Source organism: Notechis scutatus, chromosome 1, assembly GCF_049901735.1.
Source record: "Notechis scutatus isolate UNSWTSFEM ecotype Mainland chromosome 1, rNotScu1.2, whole genome shotgun sequence".
NCBI classification, from domain to species: domain Eukaryota; kingdom Metazoa; phylum Chordata; class Lepidosauria; order Squamata; family Elapidae; genus Notechis; species Notechis scutatus.
Genome location: NC_142009.1, coordinates 334,651,642 through 334,676,585, shown reverse-complemented (window position 1 = coordinate 334,676,585; position 24,944 = coordinate 334,651,642). Strand labels below are relative to the sequence as shown.

At 47.9% G+C, this 24,944-nt stretch overlaps 1 protein-coding gene across 2 annotated transcripts in view; it reads left to right on the top strand.

Annotated features, from left to right (window-relative positions):
- Positions 1-24,944, top strand: part of KDM4B (lysine demethylase 4B) — a 239,305-nt gene that overhangs the window by 162,251 nt on the left and 52,110 nt on the right. Inside the window, exons 11-12 of one of the 2 annotated variants that reach the window (XM_087952780.1) lie at positions 3,115-3,287; positions 17,344-17,801. In XM_087952780.1, the coding sequence (XP_087808906.1) occupies positions 3,115-3,287; positions 17,344-17,801 (631 nt within the window). Of the gene's footprint in view, positions 1-3,114; positions 3,324-17,343; positions 17,802-24,944 lie in introns of both variants that reach the window. The other variant, XM_087952779.1, reaches the window with a different exon arrangement.

Here is a 24,944-nt window from a genome sequence, read left to right as displayed (position 1 = left end):
CATCATCAGTGCCAGAAGGGAGCGGGGTTTGGTATTCTCTTTACTCCAACAGTAAACCGCAGCCTAATCAAGGAGCAACCAAGACCACACCCACCCACACTGGCAAGCTACTGGTCTGTTAACACAGTGGTCCCCCCCCTTTGGTCCCGCCCCGCCCCCCCCCCCAACAAAAAACCCCCCCCCGGCCCCCCCCCCCCCCCCCCCCCCCCCCCAGCAAAACCACCCCCCCCCCCCCCCCCCCCCCCCCCCCCCCCCCCCCCCCCCCCCCCCCCCCCCCCCCCCCCCCCCCCCCCCCCCCCCCCCTCCCCCCCCCCCCCCCCCCCCCCCCCCCCCCCCCCCCCCCCCCCCCCCCCCCCCCCCCCCCCCCCCCCCCCCCCCCCCCCCCCCCCCCCCCCCCCCCCCCCCCCCCCCCCCCCCCCCCCCCCCCCCCCCCCCCCCCCCCCCCCCCCCCCCCCCCCCCCCCCCCCCCCCCCCCCCCCCCCCCCCCCCCCCCCCCCCCCCCCCCCCCCCCACCCCCCCCCCCCCACCACCCCCCCCCCCCCCCCCCCCCCCCCCCCCTCCCCCCCCCCCAAAGCAAACCCCACTCCCTTCCAGCACTGATGATGTTACCTAGTTGGGTCATGAAATACCTGCAAAAACCACACCAATCTCAGAGAGCGTCAATGACCCCCATAGTCACCGTTCTCCTCCTCACAAACCCCACTCCCTTCTAGCCCTGATGATGTTACCTAATTGGGTCATGAAACATCTTCAAGAAAACAACCAAGCTCAAAAGAGCACCGAGGATTTTTGCTAGCTGTCTGAATTGCAAAAAAAAAAAAAAATACTTCCCCAAGAACAATTCTCACAGAAGAATTCCCTCTTTAACAAAGGTTTACTGAGATAAAAGGGATGTTGGCTCCAGCAAGTGAGCTAACCTTCAGTTTAGAGCCAGTATGTCTAAACGAAGGCGGGTGTCTGTGCAGCCTTTCTCTCAAAGCTTTAGGCCGCATCAGAGGTTCGTCTGAGGTTTTGAGAGAAAGGAAGGTTGCCGTCTTTCTTGGATTTGATGATTTAATATGGCAAGATTGAAAGGCTCTGATGTTTTGGCATTTATCGTGCCCCGGTGTTAATGTCTGCAAAACACAAAAGATTCTTGTTCACAGGAAGGCACTTGAGGAAAGAGTGAATAAAAGGGTTGAAATGCGAACTCTTCCCTATAATATCAGTTCCTAGCAGTTCTTCAGAGTCTTCTCTGTTATTATTCCATTGGCTTTAATCCAAGGTGAGATTTTCAGGTGACTTTGTCCTTCACACGACTTTGTAGTAGTGTGAGTTAGAGAGCAGTAGCAATAGCACTTACCGCTTGTCATGCCCCTGTTGGAGTTGGACTCTGAGGGAGAGGAGGAACAGCCGACAGGGAGCGGAAGGGAGGCTCCGGAGGTTGTGGAGGAGGCTGGGGAAGGGCAGAGGCCGGCTGGGCAGTCAGAGGAGGACCCAGGCCCATCCCCTCTCCAACCTAGGGCATAAGGGAGAGACGTGAATGGCGTGGTCTACGGGGGAGGGAAGGGCCTTGATCCTCTTCATGGGCTGCAGCTGTGATAACTGAATAAGAGTTTGGACCTGCGTACTGGCGAACTCTGGAAACAAACCGGAGGTTGTGGAGAAGGCTGGGGAAGGGCAGAGGCTGGCTGGGCAGTCAGAGGAAGAGCCAGGCTCATCCCCTCTGCATCCTAGGACACGCAGGGAGGAACGGAGAAGGGAACAACTTGGCTTACGAGAGAGGAAGCGGCCATGATCCCCCTCATTGGTTGCAGCTGGGGAGAATAGTATATAAGAGAGACAGTTACAACACAGCATTGCAAAGCGTGTGTTATTTTGGTCTGAAGTTATCTTGGTTGGCGTCCTTCCAACAGACTGCCTTGTTATCTCCTTGAATTTGGTAAATACTTCTCCTGTTCCGTTCTGGAAATTTTGTCATTGTCGTTTGTTTGGTTTTTAATTTCACCTCTATCTGCTCATTAAGTTCGGACTGTATTGCTTTCTTTTGAAGGCTATTTTTGAGTACGTTTTATCTCCCAACGGAGAAATATTGAACCGTGGGGCCAAGTTGGAGGCCTTAAAGGACATTTATTTACGTTTTGGATTTTGTTACGTTTGTATCCCACCCTAGGTGGGATTGCTTCACAGTGCTTTACCGCCCTCTCTAAGCAGTTTGCAGAGTCAGCCTGTTGCCCCCAACAATCTGGGTCCTTGTTTTACCCACCTCGAAAGGATGGAAGGCCGAGTCCACCTTGAGCCGGTCAAGATCAAACTCCCGGCAGTGGGCAGAGTTAGCCTGCAAATGCTGCACCCTCACCACTGCGCCACCATGGCTCTCACAGATCATATGGTTATAAAATGAATGACACTAGGATCTAGTTGTCCGTGGTTTGACCGTTTACAGTTACCCAAAAGATTCTAAAAGATTCAATGGTGCGCAGATGATGAACACGTCATTTCCAAAGTGTATAAACGTTCTGTTGAAATTTGAAACTGAGGAAGAACAGAGGAAATGAGTTTCTTCCCCTCCACTGTCCAGTTGTCTGCAAAGAGGGGAAATTGTCAGAGTCAATTCATGAACTGGAATAGAGTTTTTGTAACCAGGTCAGCCAACGAGAGCTGAGTTGAGGGCTGAAACCGAAAGAGAGAATCTGGGCTTGGTTTCTCTCTCTTCTGTGCTCAGCTCTCACAGGAAAGAGAAACTTAACTCGCTTGCTTGTCTACTGAAGTTGCATTGTTGCTCTGCTCTGAACCTGTAACAAGTCTGCTTCTGTTTGAGTTCGCTCCACGTTGGAGAAATCTTTAACGGTTTGTAAAATTTACTTTACGTGATTATAAAGAAGTTAAACGATGCCTCAGCCATCTGACTTTACTTTTCTGGCGCTGAATTGATGCTGCAATACTCTGAACAGAAATGACCTGCGAATATACTTTTATGGGATCCTGCTGAGTGTGGAAATGTGAACTTCTGCCCCTCCACCCTCACCCCAATGCCTGCCATGAATGCTGTCAGTGGATTTTTCTCCGTGTTTTCTCTGGCCAGTCCGTGGCTCAAGATTTCCTGCGAACCTTTGTCTCCTTTTCCCAATCCAGGGCAAACAGGAAACGAAGCCAACCCCGAAGGCACAAGACCCAGGACCAGAAGTCGCTCGTGGACGCCATGGCCATGGACACCAGCTTGGATGAGGTGTCAGAGAAGGAGGACCAGAGGAGGGTCCCCAGCTTGGATGAAGAAGAGAAACCTAAAGTGTCAGAAAGCAAAGAAGGTAAGGCTGTGGCCGACATGCCTCTCCGCTTCAGAGGTATGGCAGAATTCCCATCATTGTTTTATTTTGTTGCCATAGTCCCTTTTGACTTTGACAGATGAGGTCAGAATTGCAATTCCAGTCTTTTTTTAAAGCAGTGGGCCTGCAGAAGGCATCTCAGAGTGATTTGGCCAGGAACCTTTTATAACAGGGGTCTTCCAACTTGACAGCTTTCAGACTCGTGGACTTCCAACTCCCCAAATTCTTCCTCCATTCACGTTAGCTCAGGAATTCTGGGCGTTGAAGTCCACAAGTCTCAAACTAAGTTTGAAGACCCTTGCTGTATATGGTAGCCCTGATGGCGTTATCCAGTTAGGTAATGAAACATCTGCAAGAAAACAACCAAGCTCAGAGAGCACCTCTCACTTCAACCCTGAGCTACAAATGTATTATCCTTTAACTTTTATTAAAAGTGCCAGCCTGCTCTCTTTGATCTGTGGGGACTTCTAGACGTCGTTGTCTGATTTGAAGTCAAAATGGTTGAGATTTCATGTGAGGCTTTAAAATTAGGCATCCACAAAATACTTATTTTTATCCCACCTTTATTTTTATCAGTGATTCATGGTGGTGAACATACCTGATGCATCTTCCTTCTCTTCTTTGTCCGCACAGTGGCAACCCTGTGAGGTGGTTTGGGCTCTGTTCTGACCCAAGCCTTGTTCAAATCAAACAAACCAAAGTATCTATCAAAGCAAACCTTTTTAATGCGGCGCTGTGAACTCTGTGCATTCACAGCCAAGAGTCATTCAAAACTAACAGATGAGAGTAAGCCCTTTCAAAGTTTGCAAAAGGCTGCCAAGAACAAAAGACTAATTGCAGATAAATATCCCAAGCCAGAAGTTTCCAAAAAAAAAAAAAAACCCGGAGTAAGCAGGGCTTCAACGAGGACTCTGAGCAGAAAGAACTTCTTTGCTTCCCGCAAAGAAGCCAACCCCGAAGGCTGGCTTTTATCCCTTATGGGAGGGTCCATCACCTTCCAGCCTTACTCCAGAGTCGCCCGTGCTGCTTCAGCTGCTCTTTCCTTCAAGCAGCCCTGTGTGCATGTGTACTGGGCACAGGCTCCCCAAGGTCCTCTATGTCACTGCTGCCAGACCCCCCCAAGCTCTGCAGGCAGCACCCCACTCTCCGATAGTCCTGACCCCATCCTTGCTTCTCACGCAGGCCCCTCGTCCGAGTCCTCACTTGTCAGAGACCTCAGCCGTTCTCACCTGCTGCTGGCGAACCACAACAGGCTGAGAGAGAATGACTTAGCCCAAAGTCACCTGCTGCCTTTCATGCCTGAAGCAGGATGAGCCTTAATGACTAGGCATTTTAGTAATGATCTATACCAGGGGTCCCCAACCACTTTAAACTCTCTTGAGTTTGGAGCAGCATTTTAAGAGCGGTTCTTTGTCTGTATGGCTGGCTGTTTGCCGAAAGTGAGAGCGTGGGCTTATTGAAATACTCCATGAAGTGTTAGGTCATGAAGTTCCACGGAGCTCAGCTTGGTTGCCACGTTATTTGACACGACACCACTAAAAATGTGTACTGAATCAGTGTCAATGCCCAAGTAATCCCCAGCTGCTTCTCTGATCTTCGCAGAATCCAGGTGAGACAGTAGATGTCCCAGAACAGGACCAATAATTTGAGGTTTTGTTTTTGTTGTTTTTTTAAATACATTATGGATTTATTCAGCAAATGTATATAGCCACCCATGTCATGGAAAGCACTCTGGGGTGGCCTACAACAATCCAGTCTGTCTAGACAAGATAAAGATTAGCCTGTTTGGGGAATAGGTTACCTGAGAGAAATGTAGTCTATCCTCAAGGTGTGGGGTCCTTGGTGCTCTCTGAGCTTGGCTGATTTCCTTGCAGACCTTTCATGACCCAACTAGATAGCATCATCAGTGCTTGAAGGGAGGAGGGGTTGTGGAGAGGAGGAGGAGGAGGAGGGGTAGAAGGAGGGCGGCTGTTGGGTCTTTGGTGCTCTCTGAGCTTGGTGGTTTCCTTGCAGACCTTTGATTACCAAACTCAGGAACATCATCGGTGCAAGCGAGGGGCCCTATTGGATGGGTCCCAGGAGATGGGCTGTCTCTGCCATGGCACTCAATGCACGGAAGGTCTGAAATTAAATGAGCTCCATCCCTTCGGGTCTTCCGGAGCATCCTCAAGACCTGGCTAGGATGGAGCCACCAGGCAGACACTTGCTCAGGTGGCTGCATCCTCGAGGGAGCCATTTTTATCTTTTCCCCCATCCTCTGGTTGGTGTTTTTCCTCCTACTTTGAAGATGGTTCTTTCTGTGGGTCTTTATTTTGCATTTTTGTTTCTATTTGCTGTTGTTTATCAGATTGCTGTGTCGTTTCCATCCCCGGGTTGCTTACAGTGAGGTGGGAGGGAGGCAAAACAATACCTGGTTAATATATCAGTCATCGATTAATCCATCAATTGAGAGTCAGTGCAGGTAGTCCTCGACTTATAATCAACTGAGCCCCAAATTTTTTGTTGTTAAGTGAGACATTTGTTAAGTTGAGTTTTGCCCCATTTTACGACTTTTCTTGCCACATGTGTTAAGTGAATCCCTGCAGTTGTTAAATGAGTCACCCAGTCGTTAAGCGAATCTGGCTTCCCCATTGACTTTGCTTGTCAGAAGGTCTCAAAAGGGGATCGTGTGACCTCCGGGGACACTGCGACCGTCATAAATATGAGCCAGTTGTCAACCATTTGAATGTAAATCACATGACCATGGGGATGCTGCAATGGTCATAAGTGTAAAAAAACAGTCAAAAGTCCCCCTTTTCAGGGTAACTTTGAACAGTCGCTAAGCAAACTGTCATAAGTCGAGGACTACCTGTAATAAGAACCCTGATTTGATGGAGATCTGGCTCAATTCTCCATGTTGTGACAGCCAGTTCAGCATCCTTACATCCTGGCAGGATCCTGTTTTCTCTCACTAACAGACAGATAATATCAGAGTTGGAAGGGACCTTGTAGGTCATCTTGTCCAACTCCCCCCACCCCACCCAAGCAGGAGACCCTGCCACATTTCTGACAGATGGCAGTCCAGTCTCTTCTTGAAAGCTTCCAGTGATGAAGCTCCCACGACTTCTGTTCCATTAGTTGATTGTTCTCACGGTCAGAAGTTTCTCCTTATTTCCAGGTTGAATCTCCCCTCGATCAGTTTCCATCCATTGTTCCTTGTCTGGCCTATAGGAGCTTTAGAAAATAGCTTGACCCCTTTCTTTCTGTGGTGGCCCCTCAAATATTGGAAGACTGCTCTCCTGTCTCCCCTGGTCCTTCTCTTCCCTAGACTAGCCAGGCCCAGTTCCTGCAACCATTCATCATACATTTTAGTCTCCAGTCCCCTCATCATCCTGGTTGCTCTTCTCTGTACTTTTTCTAGAGTCTCAACACCTTTTTTATAGTGTGGTGACCAAAAGTGGATGCAGGACTCTAGGTGTGGTCTTACTAACGATTTATAGAGTGGTATTAGTACCTCCGTTGATCTTGATTGTATCCCTCTGTTAATGCAACTAAGGATTGCATTGGCTTTTTTGGCTACTGCTGGTCCTCAAGAAAGGAGCCCACCGTTGTGTGCGGACACAACATTGTGCAAACGGAGCCAGTATCCCTCCCTCCCAGTCTCAAAAACAGCAGCAACACATTGTGAAGTGCGTGCTTGGCTTCCCTGAAAGACTCTCTCTCTCTCTCTCTCTCCTCTCTCTCTCCCTCTCTCTCTCTCTCTCTCTCACACACACACACACACTACATACACACACCAGTTACAGCATGAAATCAATGGCCTGAAAAATGCCAACGTCTCCGGAGGGGAATGAGAGATAAGTAGCAGAGGAGCCCGGAGAAGAGAAGAGGGGGAAAGAGATGAATGGTTGTGTTGGAGGCGAAGAGCTTTTAAATGGGAGCCGAAAACTGCTAGGGGCAACCGCTTAAGTGATGGGCTTCCCTGGGACGGAAGCCTCCCTTTGTGGCTGAGCAGCTTTCCTAGCTCTTTCTGGGACGGGCCCATCATCTCCTGCCGGGCTCCGTTCTCCTTGGTTAACACGAGCCCTTAAGGAAGGAAGGCAGCCCTGCTTCTGGTCCATGAACCTTTGACATACTGTTAAGAGCCGCCGGTGGCGCAGCGGTTAGAGTGCACCACTGCAGGCTACTTCTGCTGTCTGTCTGCAGTTGGGCAGTTTGAATCCCACCAGGCTCAGGGTTGACTCAGCCTTCCGTCCTTCCGAGGTGGGTAAAATGAGGACCCAGATTGTTGAGGGCCATAGGCTGACTCTGCAAACTGATTAGAGAGGGCTGGAAAGCACTGTGAAGCGGTATATAAGTGCTATTGTTATCATCCATCTGTCTGTCTGTCTATCTATCTATCTATCTATCTTTCTATCTATCTATCTGTCTGTCTATCTATCTATCTATTTTTCTTTCTATCTATCATTTACAATCTCTCTGTCTCTCTGTCTGTCTGTCTGTCTTGAGCCCTGATGGCGCAGTGGTTAGAATGCAGCATTGGAAGCAAATTCTGCCTGCTGTCAGGAGTTCGATCCTGATCAAATGAGGACCCAGATTGTTGGGGAAAGAGGCTGACTCTATAAACCGCTTAGGAGTGGGAAGCTGGAAAGCCCTATGAAGCAGTATATAAGTCTAAGTGCTAGTGCTATAAACAGAGTGAGCTTTTTTCCAATTCTCGGTTAGATCTTATGCGAGCAGCCCTCGACTTATGACCTCAACAGAGCCCCAGATTTCCATCGCTGAGCAAGACGGTTGTGAAGTTAGTTTTGCCCCACTTTACGACCTTCCTTGCCACCATCGTGACGTGAACCCCTGCACTTGTTAAGTTATTCACAGGGTTGTTAAGAGAATCTGGCTTCCCCCCCATTGACTTTGCTTGCTAGAAGGTCGCAAAAGGGGATCGCGTGACCCCGGGCGACACTGGAACCGTCGTAAATATGAGCCAGTTGCCAAACATCCCAATTTTGATCAGGTGATCATGAGATGCTGCAACGGTCGTAAGTGTGAAAAATGGTCCTATGTCATTTTTTTCAGTGCCATTGTAACTTCAAACGGTCACTAAATGAATGGTTATAAGTCAAGGACTATCTGCAGCTATAAATTGTTTTGCAGAGCTCCCTGCTATGTTCAGGCCACTGCTGTTTTTGCCTGATTCTTGGTTAGATCTTATACAGGTAGTCCTCGACTTACAACGGTTCACTTAGGAACCGCTCGAAGCACTAAAAAAGTGACTTCTGACTGTTACAGCATCCCCAGGGTCACATGATCAAAACTCAGAAGCTTGGCAGCAGACTCATCCTTACGACGGTCGCGACCTTCCAACAAGCCAGATTCACTTAACAACTGTTACTCATTTAACAACGGCAGTGACTCATTTTTTTTGCTCAACTGTGGCAAGAAAGTTCCCTCAATGGGGTCAACATGCACTTAGCAACTGTCTCGCTTAGCAACAGAAATTTGGGGGGGTCCTAAGTTGGGGACTACCTGTCATTGTTTCACAGGGGCCCTCCTTCCCTGGACACTGGGCCTTGCTGGGCTCCCGAGGTCAGCTTCTCAAAATCTTGCAGATCAGGCGGTGGTGGGATCTAACCGGTGTAACGACAACATTTTCAGCTCTAAAACTTAACCTTCTGCTGCAAAACACAGAGATATAAGACAGACTGGGACAGGGGTGGGTGGGTGGGGCCAATAATCACTGGAACTACCGGTTCCCCTGAACCGGTCCGAACTGGCCGAATCCCACCCCTGAGATCAGGGCTGTCGTTACGTCAAGGCTGCTCATCTTTCTCCTTCGAAAGACAGGGTGAAAAATGGTAGGCAGAGGCCTCCAGATGTTCTCCTGGGGGCCTGGCTTGGAACTCTGCCTCTTTTGAAGAGACCTGACACCGCTTTATTCATGAAATTCGGGAGGGAGGTTGATAAACGTTCCATTAATTCACCATGACCGGAGGGTCAAGGCAACGGTTGTCCATCCTAGCTTGAAGGCCAGATGAAATTTCCATTTTGTGGGGGATAGCGGGGAAAGGAAAGCTTGCCTTACAACAATATGTCAACCAGGCCAAGGAAAGTCAAGAACTGTGTTTGGTTTTATGGGTAGGCTGCTGTCACCGTGGAGAAAATACTGGAGCATCTTACTGGAAAATACGGATGCCATCAAGGCATATCCTCCAAGGGCCCACCGGATGACCGTGGTAGGGCTTGGGTGTTGGTGACCTTGTAGGAGTGGTTATTTCGATCGGGAAGGTGGATTAGAAAGAAATGAGACGGGAAGTGGGCGGCCAGATCCCCCCTTGTCGCTGCCGTGAAGGCATCTTAGGATACTTCTGGTCCAGAACGTGGCTTTGAGGCCACTGTCTGTCTTCGAGGAACTTGCAAAAGACAGTGGACTGGAAATTAAGGGGCTGTTATTTGGCATCTTCTCTCCTGAATGTCCTACTGGCAAAGCTGATTAAGTTGTAAGTAAATTGAGGACCAGTTTGGTGGTGTAGTGAAAGCACCAGGCAAGAAACCAGCAGACGGTGAGTTCTAGTCCCATTTCAGGCATAAAAACCGTCTAGGCCAGGGGTGTCCAACCTTGGCACTTTAAGACTTGTGGACTTCAACTCCCAGAATTCCTCAGCCAGCTGGCTGAGGAATTCTGGGAGTTGAGTCACAAGTCTTAAAGTTGCCAAAGGTTGACACCTGTCTAGGTGTCTTTGGTCCGGTCATCAGGAGATGGTGAATTTTAGTCTCACCCTAGGCAGGAAAGCAAACTGGGTGACTTTGGGCCAATCACCAGGAGAGGGTAAGTTCTAGTCCCACCTTAGGCAGGAAAGCCGGCTGGGTGACTTTAAGCCAGTCACCAGGAGACGGTGAGTTCTAGTCCCGCTTTAGGTATGAAACCTTCGTCTGCAACTTGGTTGTGGTGGGGAAAATAGGAGGAAAGACTATTATGTATGTTCACCACCTTGAATTATTTATCAAAATGAAAGAAGCAAGAAATAAACGTGGAATAGTTCCTACCGATGTGATCCTCTTGTGTTTTTTTGTTTTTTTTTAAATAAAACTTCAGCAATCTGGAAGCTGCCTGCTGAGTGTATGTCTATTTGTTTGCGTGCCTGCCTGTAATCGCACTTCTCTCAGCCGCTTGGTTTTATAATCCTTTTATGGTTGCTTTCAGGCTTTGTTCCTTGCTCATTTCCTCAGGGCCCCGAGAATTAGTGTTCCCCCTTTCTCCACGCTAAACGGAGGCCGTGTTTTCATAAACTGCTCCTTCATTTTTAATTAGCCCTTGATTCTCCTTAAGATCTTCTGTTGGGAGTGACAAAAGCACATCTAAAAGGGAATACTAGGGGTTCTTGAAATGTGACTGTGCTCTTCAACTGCCTGTGTGCTAAAAAAATTACACAAAGGAGATTTTCTCCACTTTGCGAGACTGACTTTGCCATCAGCAGGCTCTCTTTCTACAAAGAGAATAAACAGAATAGAATAAACAGAGTTTGAAGGGACCTTGGAGGTCTTCTAGTCCAACCCCCTGATCAAGCAGAAGACTCTATAAGAGCCACGTTGGCGCAGTGGTTGGAGTGCAGTCCTGCAGGCTGCTTCTTCTGCCTGTCGGCTGCCTGCAATTGGGCAGTTCAAATCTCACCAGGCTCAAGGTTGACTCAGCCTTCCGTCCTTCCAAGGTGGGTAAAACGAGGACCCAGATTGTTGTGGGGACAATAGGCTGACTCAGCAAAGCTTCTCAGAAAACAACAACTGAATGAGAAACTGCTGGTGACCTTCTACCGCTGCACCATAGAGAGCATTTTAACATACTGCACCTCTGTATGGTTTGCCAATTGCACAGAGGCAGATAGGAAAGCACTCCAGAGGGTTAATGTCATTGCCCAGAGGATCATGGGTTGCCCTCTCCCCTCTTTGGAAGAGCTTTATAGCTCCTGCTGCCTTAAGAAAGCTCAAAACATTCTCAAAGATCCATCTCATCCTGGGAACCCTTTTTTTTTTTTTTTTGAACTATTACCGTCTGGCAGACGGTACAGAATAATAAAAACAAGCACAAAGGCTGAAAAACAGCTTCTATCCCAGGGCAGTAACTCTATTGAATTCTACTGTACAATGCAGCGTTGGTGCGGTGTCGGGGCTTTCCGGTTCAATGTGTGAAGGGTGAAGGATGTGGGTTTGTGTTTATTTCCATGGTCATGATGTGCACTGAAGATGGTGTTTGATTTCATTGTACGAGGTGTAATAATAAAGTAAACTAAATGAAACGAAACTTTTAAAGGACAAATAGGCTGAAAAACAGTTTCTATCCCAGGGCAGTAGCTCTTTTGAATTCTGCTGTATAGTGCAGCGTTGGTGTGGTGTCGGGGCTTTCCGGTTCAATGTGTGAAGGGTGTGAGGGATGTGGGTTTGTGTTTATTTCCATGGTCATGATGTGCACTGAAGATGGTGTTTGATTTCATTGTACGAGGTGTAATAATAAAGTAAACTAAACTAAAACAGGTAAAGCCCTGTGAAGTGGTATATAAGTCTAAGTGCTATTGCTATTGCCATACCAGTGTTCCCCAATGTTTGTGGACTGGTGGGGATGGGAAGAGGGGATGGTTCCACGCAAGTGGTCGGCAAGCGCGCATGTGTGCACACAGCTCCATTTGTACAAGCAGCATGCATGCGAGGCTGCCGCTCACCCAAATGGACCACCCACGCTTGCCAACCCTTTCCACAGCCCAGTTGCAGCCCCTCAGGGTTGGGGACCCCTGGCCTATGCCATTTCAGATAAAATGGCTGTCCAATCTCTTATTGAAAACCTCCCAGCGTTGGAGCATTTACAACTTTTGGAGGTAGGTTGTTCCACTGGTTAGTTGTTATCACTGTCAGGAAATTCCTCCTTAGTTCGAGGTTGCTTCTCTCTTTGATGAGTTTCCATCCGTTGGTTCTTCTCTTGTCTTTCTCGAGAAAGCAACACAGACCCAATGCTTAGTAAACACAAGAGCCCGTCATATCCTCCCTCACCCAATTTCATCCTAAAGCATCTTTGCCTCACAGGGCTCAAAGATTGGAAAGATGAGGGTGTGACATGATCTACTATAAGAGCTGAGTAGGGTTGGGTGATCATGGATCGTCTCACCTCTGGATGAGCAAAGATCACTTCATTACACGAAGAGAATCCTTGGATCATCCGTCTTCCTCTGTTGCATCTGAATGAGACAAGGTTTTTCGATCTTGGCAAACTTTTAAGATGCGTGGACTTCAGAATTTTCCAGAGAGCCATGGGAATTCTGGGAATTGAAGTCCACAGGTCGTTAGCATTGCCAAGATTGAGAAATCCAGGGGTGAAATGCTGCAGGGATCTGTACAGGTTATCCTCGACGTACAACTGTTTATTTAGTGACCATTTGAAGTTACAATGGCAATAAAAATAGTGACTTTATGACTACTTTTCATACTTAACCACCATTGCAGCATTCCCAGGGTCACGTGTTCAAAATTCAGATCCTTGTAAACCGAGTCCCATTATGATGATTGCAGCGTTCTGGAGTCACATGACTTTCCGGACGAGCAAAGCCAATGGGAAAGCCAGATACACGAAACCGTGTTACTACCATGTTTTCCCCAAAAAATAAGACCTATCCCAAAAATAAGACCTAGCATGTTTTCTCCGTGTGTGTCCAAAATAAGCCCTACTTAAGTGCATTTGCAGCAGGCCACCGGCCCATTCCGTCTGGTTGCTCTCAGTGCCATTGACACGAGGTGATGCGAGGAGGGTGGAGCTGCCCCACGCGCACATTGGCTTACCTCAGGGCCCCCACAGCCAGCCCATCTACGTCCCGACGTCTGCCTCATGTTGTCAGCACCAGCAGCTGCAGCCCACGGGGCTGCTGGCCCACGTTTGCTTCCCTACAGCCACAACGGAGCAGGAGGCCAAGCAATGTGCCGATGCCACAGCCATGAGGCAAGGCATGGGGGAGAGCTGCCTCCATGCGCCTCGCATCAGCTTACCTCAGGGCCCCTGCAGCCAGGCCATCCACGCCGCGACCACGGCCTCATCTTGTCGCCGCGGCTCCAGCAACCCCATCCAGCAAGACCCCACATGGCCGCCGGCCCACTTCTTTTGCTTGCTCATGCCCGCACCAGAGCAGGAAGCTGAGGGACATTGCCGCAGCCACAAGACAAGGCGGGAGGATGGAGGACGAGGCGAGGCAGGTGGGGAGGGGGTGGAATTGCCACATGCAGACACTAGCTCACCTCAGGGAGCCTGCAATGAAATCAAGTTTGACACCCCTGATTTAATGGTAGATTTAAAGGGAATTATATTTTGACAGCCTCCCCCCGTCCCCAGACAAAATGATTGAAAAAAGAAAGAGCTATTTCATCGGGTTCAAGAAAGCAATTGTGGAGGACTCTCGGGGCAAGTATCTTAACGGCTTTCTGCAAACAGAAGAAGTTGGATCTCCATATGGTCCGAAAATGGCGAGCCGAGTGCGGTAACCTCTGGCAACAGGTGCGCGGGGGAAATGCTAAGGAGCACAGGTGTGGATCAGGTCGGCAAGCATTATTGCCTGAGCTGGAAGACAACCTCTGCGCATGGATTGCCGACAGGAGAGCAAAGGCTTCGGTTGTGCGCAGGGCAGACATCCAAGCCTTTGCCCTTGCCATGGCACCACACTTAGAAATATGCCCAGAAGAATTCAGAGCATTGCAACACGGGCTGGATGGCTTCCTTCAGCGATAGGAACTGTCTCTTTAAGTGGATCGACAACCCTACTCGCGCTGGAAGATGCCAAACTAGCGAAACAGGCACTCACATTGATGGCCTCGACTTTTCCAAAATACCAACTCCTCCACCATGATTGCCGTGAGTGAAAACGGCAGTGTTTGTGGGCCAAGTGTCTCAAAAGACAATTGACGGGACAGGCATCTCGTCGGTCTACGTTCCCTCCACTGGTTACAACAATGCATGTGTTACCGGCATTTTGGCCATTCGTCTGGATGGAAAGGAAGCCCCCCACCTCTTAATCATCACCAAGGGCAACAAAAGATAAGATTGAGCATGTTTCTGGCATTTACGTTCTTGAAACCGAAAAGGCCTGGTGCACATAAGGAGTTATACCGAAGTGGGTCGGTTTAAATGCTGCCACTTGTTGCGCGTGGTGAGGAAAGAGGTCTGTTGGTGTGGGATTCAGCCAGCGCCAGACATTTCACTGCTAATCAGAGTTGGAAGGGACCTTGTAGGCCATCTAGTCCAACCCCCACCCATCTAAGCAGGAGACCCTACACCCTTTGTGACAAATGGCAGTCCAGTCTCTTCTTGAAAGTCTCAGGTGATGAAGCTCCCACAACTTCTGAAGGCAACTTCTGTTCCATGGGTGGATTGTTCTCCCTGTCAGACAGTTTCTCCTTATTTCCAGGTTGAATCTCTCCTTGTTCAGTTTCCATCCATTATTCCTTGTTTGGCCTTCGGGTGTTTTAGAAAATAGCTTGACCCCTTCCCTCCTCTCTGTGGTATGAAGGAGTTCCTTGCAGAGAGAAGAATAGATCAAATAATGACCCCTGCAGGAATGACAGCCCATCTCCAGGCTCTTGATATCGCGATAAACAAGCCATTCAAGGACCATTTGCACATGGAAATCAATGACTACATGGAACACAGAATGGAGAGAAATGAGCGTGGAAACTTTGTGAAGCCTAGCCTGCCAGAGGTCGTGACGTGGGTGAAGAATTCATGGGATAAAATCATGGACACCTGTGTTGCCAATGCGCTACGAGCTGGCTACACGGACAAGAGGGGCTCATTTCAGGAGACCTCTGTTGCTAGACATGAGCGTGGGGCCAATGGTTTTACTGGAAATGGAATTGCAAAAAAAATCAGGCTGAAGTTCAGGCTTTGGAGGGTTATATGACAATGTTCCAGAAGAAGATGACATGACTGTATTTGAATAAATGTAGATTGTTGTATATCAGCATTGTGGTTGCCCTGTGGTTTTGTGTGTGTGTGTGTGTGTGTGTGTGTGTGAAGGGGTAGGGCTAAAGTTAGGCATTGTGGATTAGGGTGAGGCATGGATGGCCTGGCTGCTGGGTCCCTGAGGTAAGCTGGTGTGGGGCAGCTCCACACATCCCTGCCTCATCTCGTGACTCGGCCTCCTACTCTGGTGCCAGAAATAGTGGGCTGGCAGCCCACGGAGTCTTGCTGGATGGGATTGCTGGAGTCACCGCCGTGAGGCAAGGAAGGTGTCGGGGCCATGGATGGCCTGGTTGCGGGGTCCCTGAGGTAAGCTGGTGCAGGGAGCGTGGGCAGCTCCTCTGTCCTCACCTTGTGGCAGCAGCACTCAGAACAAATAAAACATCTCCCAAAATAAGCCCTAGTGCTTATTTCGGAGCCCAAAAGAAAATAAGGCCAGGTCTTATTTTGGGGGAAACACAGGTAACTTAACAACTGCAGTGACTGATTTAGCAACTGTGGCAAGAAAAGTTGTGAAATCAGGCAAAATTCACTTCACAAATGTCTCACTTACCCATAGAAATTTGGGGCTCAGTTGTGGTCGTAAGTTGAGGAATGCCTGCAGTGGATAGATCATTTGAACTAGATCTGGTCCCCAATAAGTTTTCCTAATTCAGCAGCCCACTCCAGCTTTTCCAGTGTCCAAAAGGCAGGCACTTCACATGATTATAGCAATCTCTGAGATCTATTCATGCAGGCAGCATATAATTTCCCAAATAAGTCAACAGACCACTCATTTCTAGCCTATACATTGCTAGACTCTAAGCTTGAGAATGTGAAGGTCAATCCAAGTTATCATTTTCTTTTAACCTCTGTTTTCGGTTTTGTTCTTTCAGGGCTTTAGAAGCATAGTAATCTTCAATTATTTTGTCATTAGAAAATGAAGAATAAATCCCAGCTACCGTTGAATAGGAGGGAGACCAGAGATGAGGAGTCAGTTTAGTGCAGAGGTTAAAAGTGGTAGCTAAGAAACCAGGAGACAGAGAGTTCTAGTCCTGCTTTAGGCATGAAAAGTGGCTGGGTGACTTTGGGCCACCCTAATCCCTTCAGTCCTTCCAAGGTCGGTAAAATGAGGGCCCAGATTGCTGGGGGCCATATGCTGACTCTGCAAACTGCTTCGAGAGGTCTGTAGAGCTCTGTGAATGTCGCTGCTATTGCTATCACCATTTTTAACCTTCCCAGACAGCTTCCAACAAGCAAGGTCAATGGAAGAAGCCAGGTTCACTTAACAACCGTGGGATTCACTAAATGACTGCAGTGATCCACTTAACGACTGTGGTAAAAAGATGGTAAAATAAGGCAAAAACTTGTTAAGGTTTTGGGATTTAAGAGCTGACCAGCAGTGAAGCTGACCAGCTGTGGCTGATGCAATAAGAATGAATCAGCCTAGCATGGGTGTTTCCCTTTAAGACTGGGGATGGGTTCTACCCCTTTAAGAGGTGTTTATATAAAGGCAGCCATTAGAGGGCGTGTTCTCTCTCCTTGTGTCTGGTATTCATTGCAGAAGTTCTCCGTGTAGAGTTAAGAAGAAAGATTGCTTGTAAGGTATTTTGCCTACCACGTATATGTCTGTATATAACCGTTGTACATAAACCACTGTTAAATGTCTAAGTCTCTATGTGCTGTGTTTTTCTCCTGGCTTGTCTCATAATGGTAGTCACGCTGCCAAACGCTCTGACAAAAAACTCTTAGCAATAGCAGTAGCACTTAGACTTAGATAACACTTCACAGTGCTTTAAACCCCCCTCTAAGTGGTTTACAGAGTCAGCCTCCGTCCCCCAACAATCTGGGTCCTCATTTTACCCACCCCGGAAGGACGGAAGGCTGAGTTGACCTTGAGCCCATCATGACTGAACTCCAAGCTGTGGACAAAGTCCATGTGCAATCCTGCCTTCTAACGATTCTGCTATTGCGGCTCTTAGCATCTGCATTGCTTAGCAGTGGACATTGGGGTGGGATGGGGAGGTGGCCGTAAGTCAAGGACTACCCCTAAAAGTCTGGCCCTTGTTGAAACCTGCTTTTCTCGATCCCCCGCAGGAGAATGCCGGCCGAAGGTGCGCAACTCCAAAGCCAAAGGGGAAAGGAAGAAGAAACAGCAGCTGCCGTTGCACGAGCTCCTTCCTCCCCTGCTGCTGCCCCAGCCCTACCTGCCAAAGGATGAGAAGCTGCAGCCCAGCCCTCTGGCGGGAGAAAGGTCCATGGAGGCCAAGAACCTGGCCGAGGACAGCCAGCTCCCCATGCCCGACCTCAGCGCCCTCTTTTCCGAAAGTGCCGCCGAAGAGGACGACGCCAAACAACGGCCCATCATCCCCATGCTCTACGTGGTGCCCCAGTGCAAGAAGGCCCCCGCGGAGAAGAAGCGCCTGACCTGCCAGGAGGTCTTTGAGCGGTTTGTGAAGAAGGACCAGATGGTCCCCTTGGAGCTGGACAGGAAAGACGACGACAGCGTCAAGGCAGAGAGCGTGGAGGGGCCGGCCGAGCCCAGTAAATTGCAGGTAAGGCAGCCATGTGAAGAACAGAGTTGGAAGGGGCCTTGGGGGGGTGGGCTGTCTTTTAGTCCAATCCCGGAGACCCTAGGAGACCCTAGACCAGCATCAATAAATGTCCATGGAGATTCTCAGTCATCCAGGTCCTAATTGTCCCAAAGGTGCTTTTTCAAGAGACAACTGGACTTTCTGGGGGTTTTTCTTGGAAAAGACGTTTCGCTTCTCATCCGAGAAGCTTCTTCAGCTCGGAGCTGAAGGAGCTCCTTGGCTGAGAAGCGAAACGTCTTCCAAGAAAAACCAGAAAGTCCAGTTGCTTCTTGAAAAAGCACCTTTGGGACATTATAAACAAATGGTTGTCCAATCTCTCCTTAAAAACTTCCAGTGTTGGAGCATTCACAACTTCCGGAGGCAAGTTCTCACCATAAAGAAATTCCTCCTTAGTGCTAGGTTGCTTCTTTCCTTGATTAGGTTTCCATCCATTCCTTCTTGTCCTGCCTTCAGGTGCTTTGGAGAACAGCTTGACCCCCTCTTCTTTGGGGCTTTATCTCTTTAGATATTGGACATGATAGCAGTCTTCCAATATCTCAGGGGCTGCCCCAAAGAAGAGGGGGTCAGGCTATTCTCCAAAGCACCTGAGGGCAGGACAAGAAGCAATAAGGATGGAAACTAATCAAGAAGAGAGAAGCAACCTAGAACTAGGGATAAATTTCCTGACAGTTAGAACAATAATCAGTGGAACAACTTGCCTCCAGAAGGTGTGAATGCTCCAACACTGGAGGCTTTTAAGAAGAGATTGGACAGCCGTTTGTCTGAAATAGTATAGGGTCTCCTGCCTGAGAAGGGGGTTGGAGTAGAAGACCTCCAAGGTCCCTTCCAACTCTATTCTATTCTGTTAACTCAGACCTAGTGAAAAGAGACTTGCTAATCTTCCTTTCTGAGTTAAATTTTTTCTATGCATATTTTTCCCATTGTTTCCTTCTTTTGTTAAAACTCAGAAATGAAACAAGGTTTGGTTTCAGGTGGAAAAGGCCGTGTATTTTTAATGCACGGTTTGAAACGGTAGCATGGCTACCTGGTCACTATTCCTGTTTTAGATCTCTAATGTCTACCTTTTTCTGAGATGTTAAGACCTTGCTGAATTTATTGCCTAGAAATTGTCACATGGGCTCCTGTTCCAAAGTACTTCAAAGAGCTGGCTAGCTTTTTCTTCCACCCTAGTGTATTATTCTCTTCTTCCTTTCTCTGCTTGCTTCATACTCATCTCCCCTGCCCTTAGAGCTGTAGAAATGTAGTATTTGTTGAACGTGCAGTTTGCGGCTGGGCTGGCAATAGGGCAGGATGAACACAAAAAGAAATGTGCTTCTCCGGCTTAGCGCTTTGGGTGCTTTGATAGCAGTTTGGGGGGAGGGAAACATTCTCTAGCAGTATTTTTTGGATTATTTTTTAAAAAAGAACAATACTATGGAAATCTTATTGGTAGATGTCTGGTTTGGATTGCATGTTTTGTTAGTCCGTGGTGTTGTATGGTGTGAACACAGCCTCACCCTTTCCCAGACCATGCTCTACAGTTTTCGGTTGTGTGATTTAAAAAGCCTCCCTTGGCAGAGTGAAATGTTGCAAATTAAAACATTCCTGTGATGACCCGGGGCATGACACAAAGGCAACTCAGGCAGAGAATAAGTATGGGTCCCTTTATTAACTCCAACTTTGCCCCCAATGTCCCAGTTACCTTCCGGTCTGGAGAAAAACTCTCCCAGGAACCTGCAACAGCCTTTGGCTGCAGATATCCCAATCTAAACATTGTAAACAGAAAACTTTAAATTATAAATCCAACAAGGCAAAATAAGGTAATAAATCTGGCAGGGCAAGACAAGGAGTTCCAGAAGTGAAGTAACATGGCAGTAAATCAATCCAGTTGGGAGGATGCCAGGAACTCAGATAACAGCAGTCAACACTAGATAAACTCAGTTTGTTCCCAGCAATCGCAGCTCCCATCTGCCTCTCCTTTAAACTCCATCCCCAGGTGTGCCTTGTGAAGAGAATCAGGCCCCTTTCCTCCCTCGTAAGCCATGCAACCCACATTGCTCTCTTCTCCGTTCTTCCCTGCGTGCCCTGGGATGAAGAGGGGGTGGGCCTGGGTCTTCCTCTGAACCTCTCTCCCTTGTTCTACCTCTCCCCTGCTCCTGCCCAGCCTGACTTTGCGCTTCCCCAGGTTCCTCCACAGCCAATGGAGCTACTCTCCCGCTCTCTGTCAGCTGTTCGTCTTCATGACAATTCCTCTCCCTTCCTGGTGCCTTTTTTTTTTCTAAGCAAGAGTGCTTACAATTTTCCCATTGGTTTGTCCTTACAGTGCCGCCTTCTGCTACGGGTTTTCAAATCTGTGGATAGATTTGAACCTGTTTTGAAGGTTGGTTTTTTCAGGCACCGCACCCCAACCTCGTTCTTCAGAAATGCAGCTCCATGGGTGACGGTTTTACGAATGCCGGACCTCCTTTCAGTGCAGAGCAATTAACCGCTTGGTGCCTCCTCTCCTAAAATGTTTATTATTCTGAAGACGCGTCCCCTCACTCACGGCTAGACCTTGTCCTGAGAATGCTACAGTCACTAGCCAATCCAGCCGTGAGGTTTAAGAAATCGCCTTGGATGACAGGATAGACTGGATTGGTTAAAGTCCATGGCTTGTTTGTGACAGTGTGTGAGATAATTCTCCCCTGCTTTGTAAGCTGGGTCACTTTCCTTCTGAGTGATGAAGTGAAACAGACGGAAAAAGACCAGAAGGGGAATGTCCACCCATCCATCCCAACACAGAAAAAATGACTGCAGAAAAAGACCTAGTGGCCCATCGAGTTTGCTCTTTGAGTTGATTTGTTTTTGTTTGTTTGTGTATTTATTTAAATTATTATTTTAATAATGTATTTATTTTTATTGTATTAATTTTCATTTTTGCCAGGTGATGGACACCTGTGTCTCTCAAGCATGCTTAACCTCAGTTACTGTTGAACTCAATTCCTCCATTCACCCATTCAACTAAACGTAGGGAACTGATGGCAGAGCAAGACCTTAGTGGCCCGTCAAGTCTGTTCTTTGAGTTAGTTTTTTGTTTTATTTTTAATTTAATTTTATTTTTAATTTAATTTTATTTTTTTATTCTCGATTTTTGACGGATGATGGGCATATGTTTATCCCAAGCATGTTTAAACTCAGGGGTGGGATTCTGCCAGTTTGGCCCGGTTTGGATGAACTGGTAGCTCCGAGGATGGGCGGTTGGGCCCACCAGCCAGCCCCGGCTCTAGTCTGTGCTGTATATCCTGGTTTTCAACCTCACCTGTTTCATGTGGCACTCTGCCGATTGCCACGCCTCCGCTGTTTAACGCGGAGAGATTGCTGGAGAAGGTCAGTAGCAAACGCTCTGCGCCACCCACAAAGCGCACACTCACCGAACCGGTTGTTACACCGGTTGAATCGCACCCCTGAGTTTAAAACTCAGTTACTCCACCCACCCATCCATCCATTCAGAGTCATGTGACAATAAGATGGGGGCCATACACACCTAATAAATACATTAAATAAAACTCCATTCGCCCATTCAATTTATACGGCCACCTAGCTTGAATTCTTCAGTGTCATCTTGAAACAAAGCACACAACGATGGCTGCATTCCCTATCAGTGCCTGCTCAATACAGGGCTGATATGGAGCCTCTCCATCACAGTCATACGACAGGAGGGTCATAAAGCAGGTAGGTCACATAACCCAAGAGCCCCCAATCCCCAGGCTGGTTATTGGTTCACAGCCTATTAAGAACCGGGCCGCACAGCTGAAGTTGCGCTGCAGGCAAACGAAACTGCACATGCGTGAGATCTAGGTTGCGCACTCTTCCTCCCTGTCCCCCCACCAACCCCAAAATATTGGGGACCACTGACATAACCAACCCAATTTAATGACCTTTTTTCCCCACGGTCATTAAGCATCGTAAGCCCATTGTTCGCTCTGGCACAGTTTTGCCAAAAAAGTGAACAAACGTTTGCTCTTTGGCATAAAATGCAGTATTGTGACTGGGGGACACTACCAACGGCCATGCGGTCAAGTCTGGCCACATGACCACAGGGGAGCGACCGTCAGAACTCCCTTTTTTTTTTTTTGGCAATGAGTCCGAACTTGGAAGAATCGTAAAGCAGATTAGCTGAGAATTATGGGGAAAGGCAGCCTCTACGCTTCTGAAAGGCACCCAGCGCGGAGAGCCACCGGACATGAGACTTGATTTTGTCACATTTAAAAGTCACTTTCCAGCGCAATGTGGTAGGAAGTTCTTAACAGCTCACTGGGCAGGTTCTTTCTCTGTGTCCTTCTCATCCAAGTCTTGTTTGTGTCTTTTTGTGTTGGCGGTCCTACTTCCAAATAACTCAGTCCCCCCTGTCAGTGATTCAGTTGCCCCCACAGAGAGACAAGAGAGGGGCTTCGGGGTAACGTATGTGTAATATTCCTTCTCTTACAAGCCTTCAGAACCCCTTCATACCCACCGAAGCCTTACTACTCTGTAAATGTTTTGGAGATTCTCCGTCATCCAGGTCATGGTTGTCGCAAAGGTGCTTTTTCAAGAGGCAACTTAATTTTCTGGTTTTTCCTTTGAAGACGTTTTGCTTCTCATCCAAGAAGCTTCTTCAGCTCTGACTGGATGATGGGGAATGGGAGGGTTTATGCTCCTCGCAGACAGCTGGTCATTTGCATCCTTTTTAGGGAGTCCTTGAGGCCACTTGGAGATTTATCTCTGTCCTCAGGGTCACCTGAGCGATGCAAATGGGTGCGGAGCCTTCTTGGAACTGCTGAAAGGACCGTGTTGTAGACTGGAGATAGATGATGTTGTATCCCTCCCCCTTGGTGGAGAAAGGGCTGGTCAACTTTTACATAGATGGTCTCTTTAATAACCCCTCTTTCAAACCAGCAGTTCCCTCAGAGTGGTCTGTGTCTTTTAAATGCAGATGGACTGCTGAATGGTGTCCTGATGAGTTTGTTCTTCTGTGTTGTGCCATGTGCTTATGAAGTGGTTGTTTTGTTTTCCCAGTGTACAGATCTGCACATGGCTCATGTGCAAATGACCAGCTGCCTGCAGGGAGTATAAAAAAAAAGGAAGGGAGGGAGGGAGGGAGGAAGAAAATGAAAGGAAGGAAGGAAGGAAGGAAGGAAGGAAGGAAGGAAGGAAGGAAGGAAGGAAGGAAGGAAGGAAGGAAGGAAGGAAGGAAGGAAGGACAGTATTACATGAATTAATTGGGCTGTATAAGAGGCTTGAAATACAATGCTAAAATTAAAAACTGATTATGAATTTACAGAGTAGAATTGGTGGCTTCTGAGATTATGAAAGTGCAGTTATTGAAATAATGTCCAGAGAAAGAGACTGAGGAAGGAAGGAAGGAAGGAAGGAAGGAAGGAAGGAAGGAAGGAAGGAAGGAAGGAAGGAAGGAAGGAAAAGAAAGCAAAAGAAGGAAGGAGAAAGGGAGAAAGAGAAAGGAAAGGAAGGAAGGAAGGAAGGAAGGAAGGAAGGAAGGAAGGAAGGAAGACACCTGACCTCTTTCCCACAGTTTCTTTAGGCCAAGCATTGGACAGAGCGATCAAACATGCAAAACTTTGGAAAGAGTATTACTTGTGTCAGAGTTTAATAGCCACAACGTTAGAATAAAACTACCAGTCAATCTTAAGTCTTCAGGCATAATAGCCAGATGACCTATGATAGCAAAGAACTTGGCTTGCCCAAGAGGAGAGTAGTTCCGAAGGTCACTGGAACAAGAGACACCAAAACAAGAAACCCAGACAAGTCTTTATAACCCAACCCTCTGCCTTCCAAAATTTGTTTTTGTATGTCTTGTGTTTCTTTCTGTCGCCAGCTGCCCACTGTCTTCTTAGCCCTAGTAAGGTCCATCTAGACTGGTGCTGTTCACCCTTGGCAACATTCCCGTGGACATTTCAGCATGCTGGCTGAGGAATTCTGTTAATTTATGGACTTCAAACATTCTTAACTTTAGAAAAGAATATTTATAGCTCATGGTTGAAGGGGTCCTTGATGCTCTCTGAGCTTGGTGGTTTTCTTCCAGACATTTCATGACCAAAGTTGGTTGCATCATCAGTGTGGTACTAGCATTGGCTATGTTCCCTAGTCACATCTGATGATGATATTACAACTAATTTCCAATTAACGACCACAATGGAGCTCAAAATTTCCATTGCTAAGCGAGACAGTTGTTCAGTGAGTTTTTGCCCCATTTTACGACCTTTTCTTGCCACGGTTGTTCAAGTGAATCACTACACTTGTAAAGTTAATGACACAGTTGTTAAGTGAATCTGGCTTGCCCGTAGTCAGAAGATCGCAAAAGGGGAAGACTCTGGGACACTGCAACCGTCATAGATACAAGTCAGTTGCCAAGCATCTGAATTTTGATCACGTGACCACAGGGGACGCTGCAGTGGTTGCAAGTGTGAAAAACGGTCATAACTTTCAGTGCTGTTGTAACTTCAAATGGTCCAATTCTCTGGTTTGAAGGTTTGATTTTAACTTTTGATACGTTAACTTAGTTGTAACTGTACGCCGCCCAGAATTATCCTATGGTAAGATGGGCAGTCAATACATTTTATCAACAAATACATTTGATAAATTAACAAACAAGTACAGGTGTCAGCGTTCCAGCCAACCCTCCATTCCGCCCAATAACTCCGAGACAGACATCTTCTCAAAGGTTCCTTTTTATTTGGATAGTAAACTGGCACAACTGAGGAATCCTGAATCTGAAAGTTCCAGGCTTCCTTACAATAAGTAAAAACTACAAAATCCATCCCCCTGCACCCATCATCGCATCACATGGCCCAATCACCATCCGTCCCAAGTTAAGACTTCCTCTCACTTAGGTGCAACAGAACCTGACCTTGAATCAGAAAAAAAGAATGTTATGTCTAATTAGATATACTCCAATAAATTCCCCCGTCCCACTTTCCCAGGCTCCAAATGTGAAAGCGTGGGAGCATCTGATCTCAATATAGCTTCCAAAGATGACAACAGGGCTACCTGTCAACCCCTGAAGCTGGCCTGACCGAGTCCATTTTCTGGGCTTCAGGGTTGCCACACTGGAGCTGAGGGGCTAGGGAGGTGGGGAATAGAGATAGATGG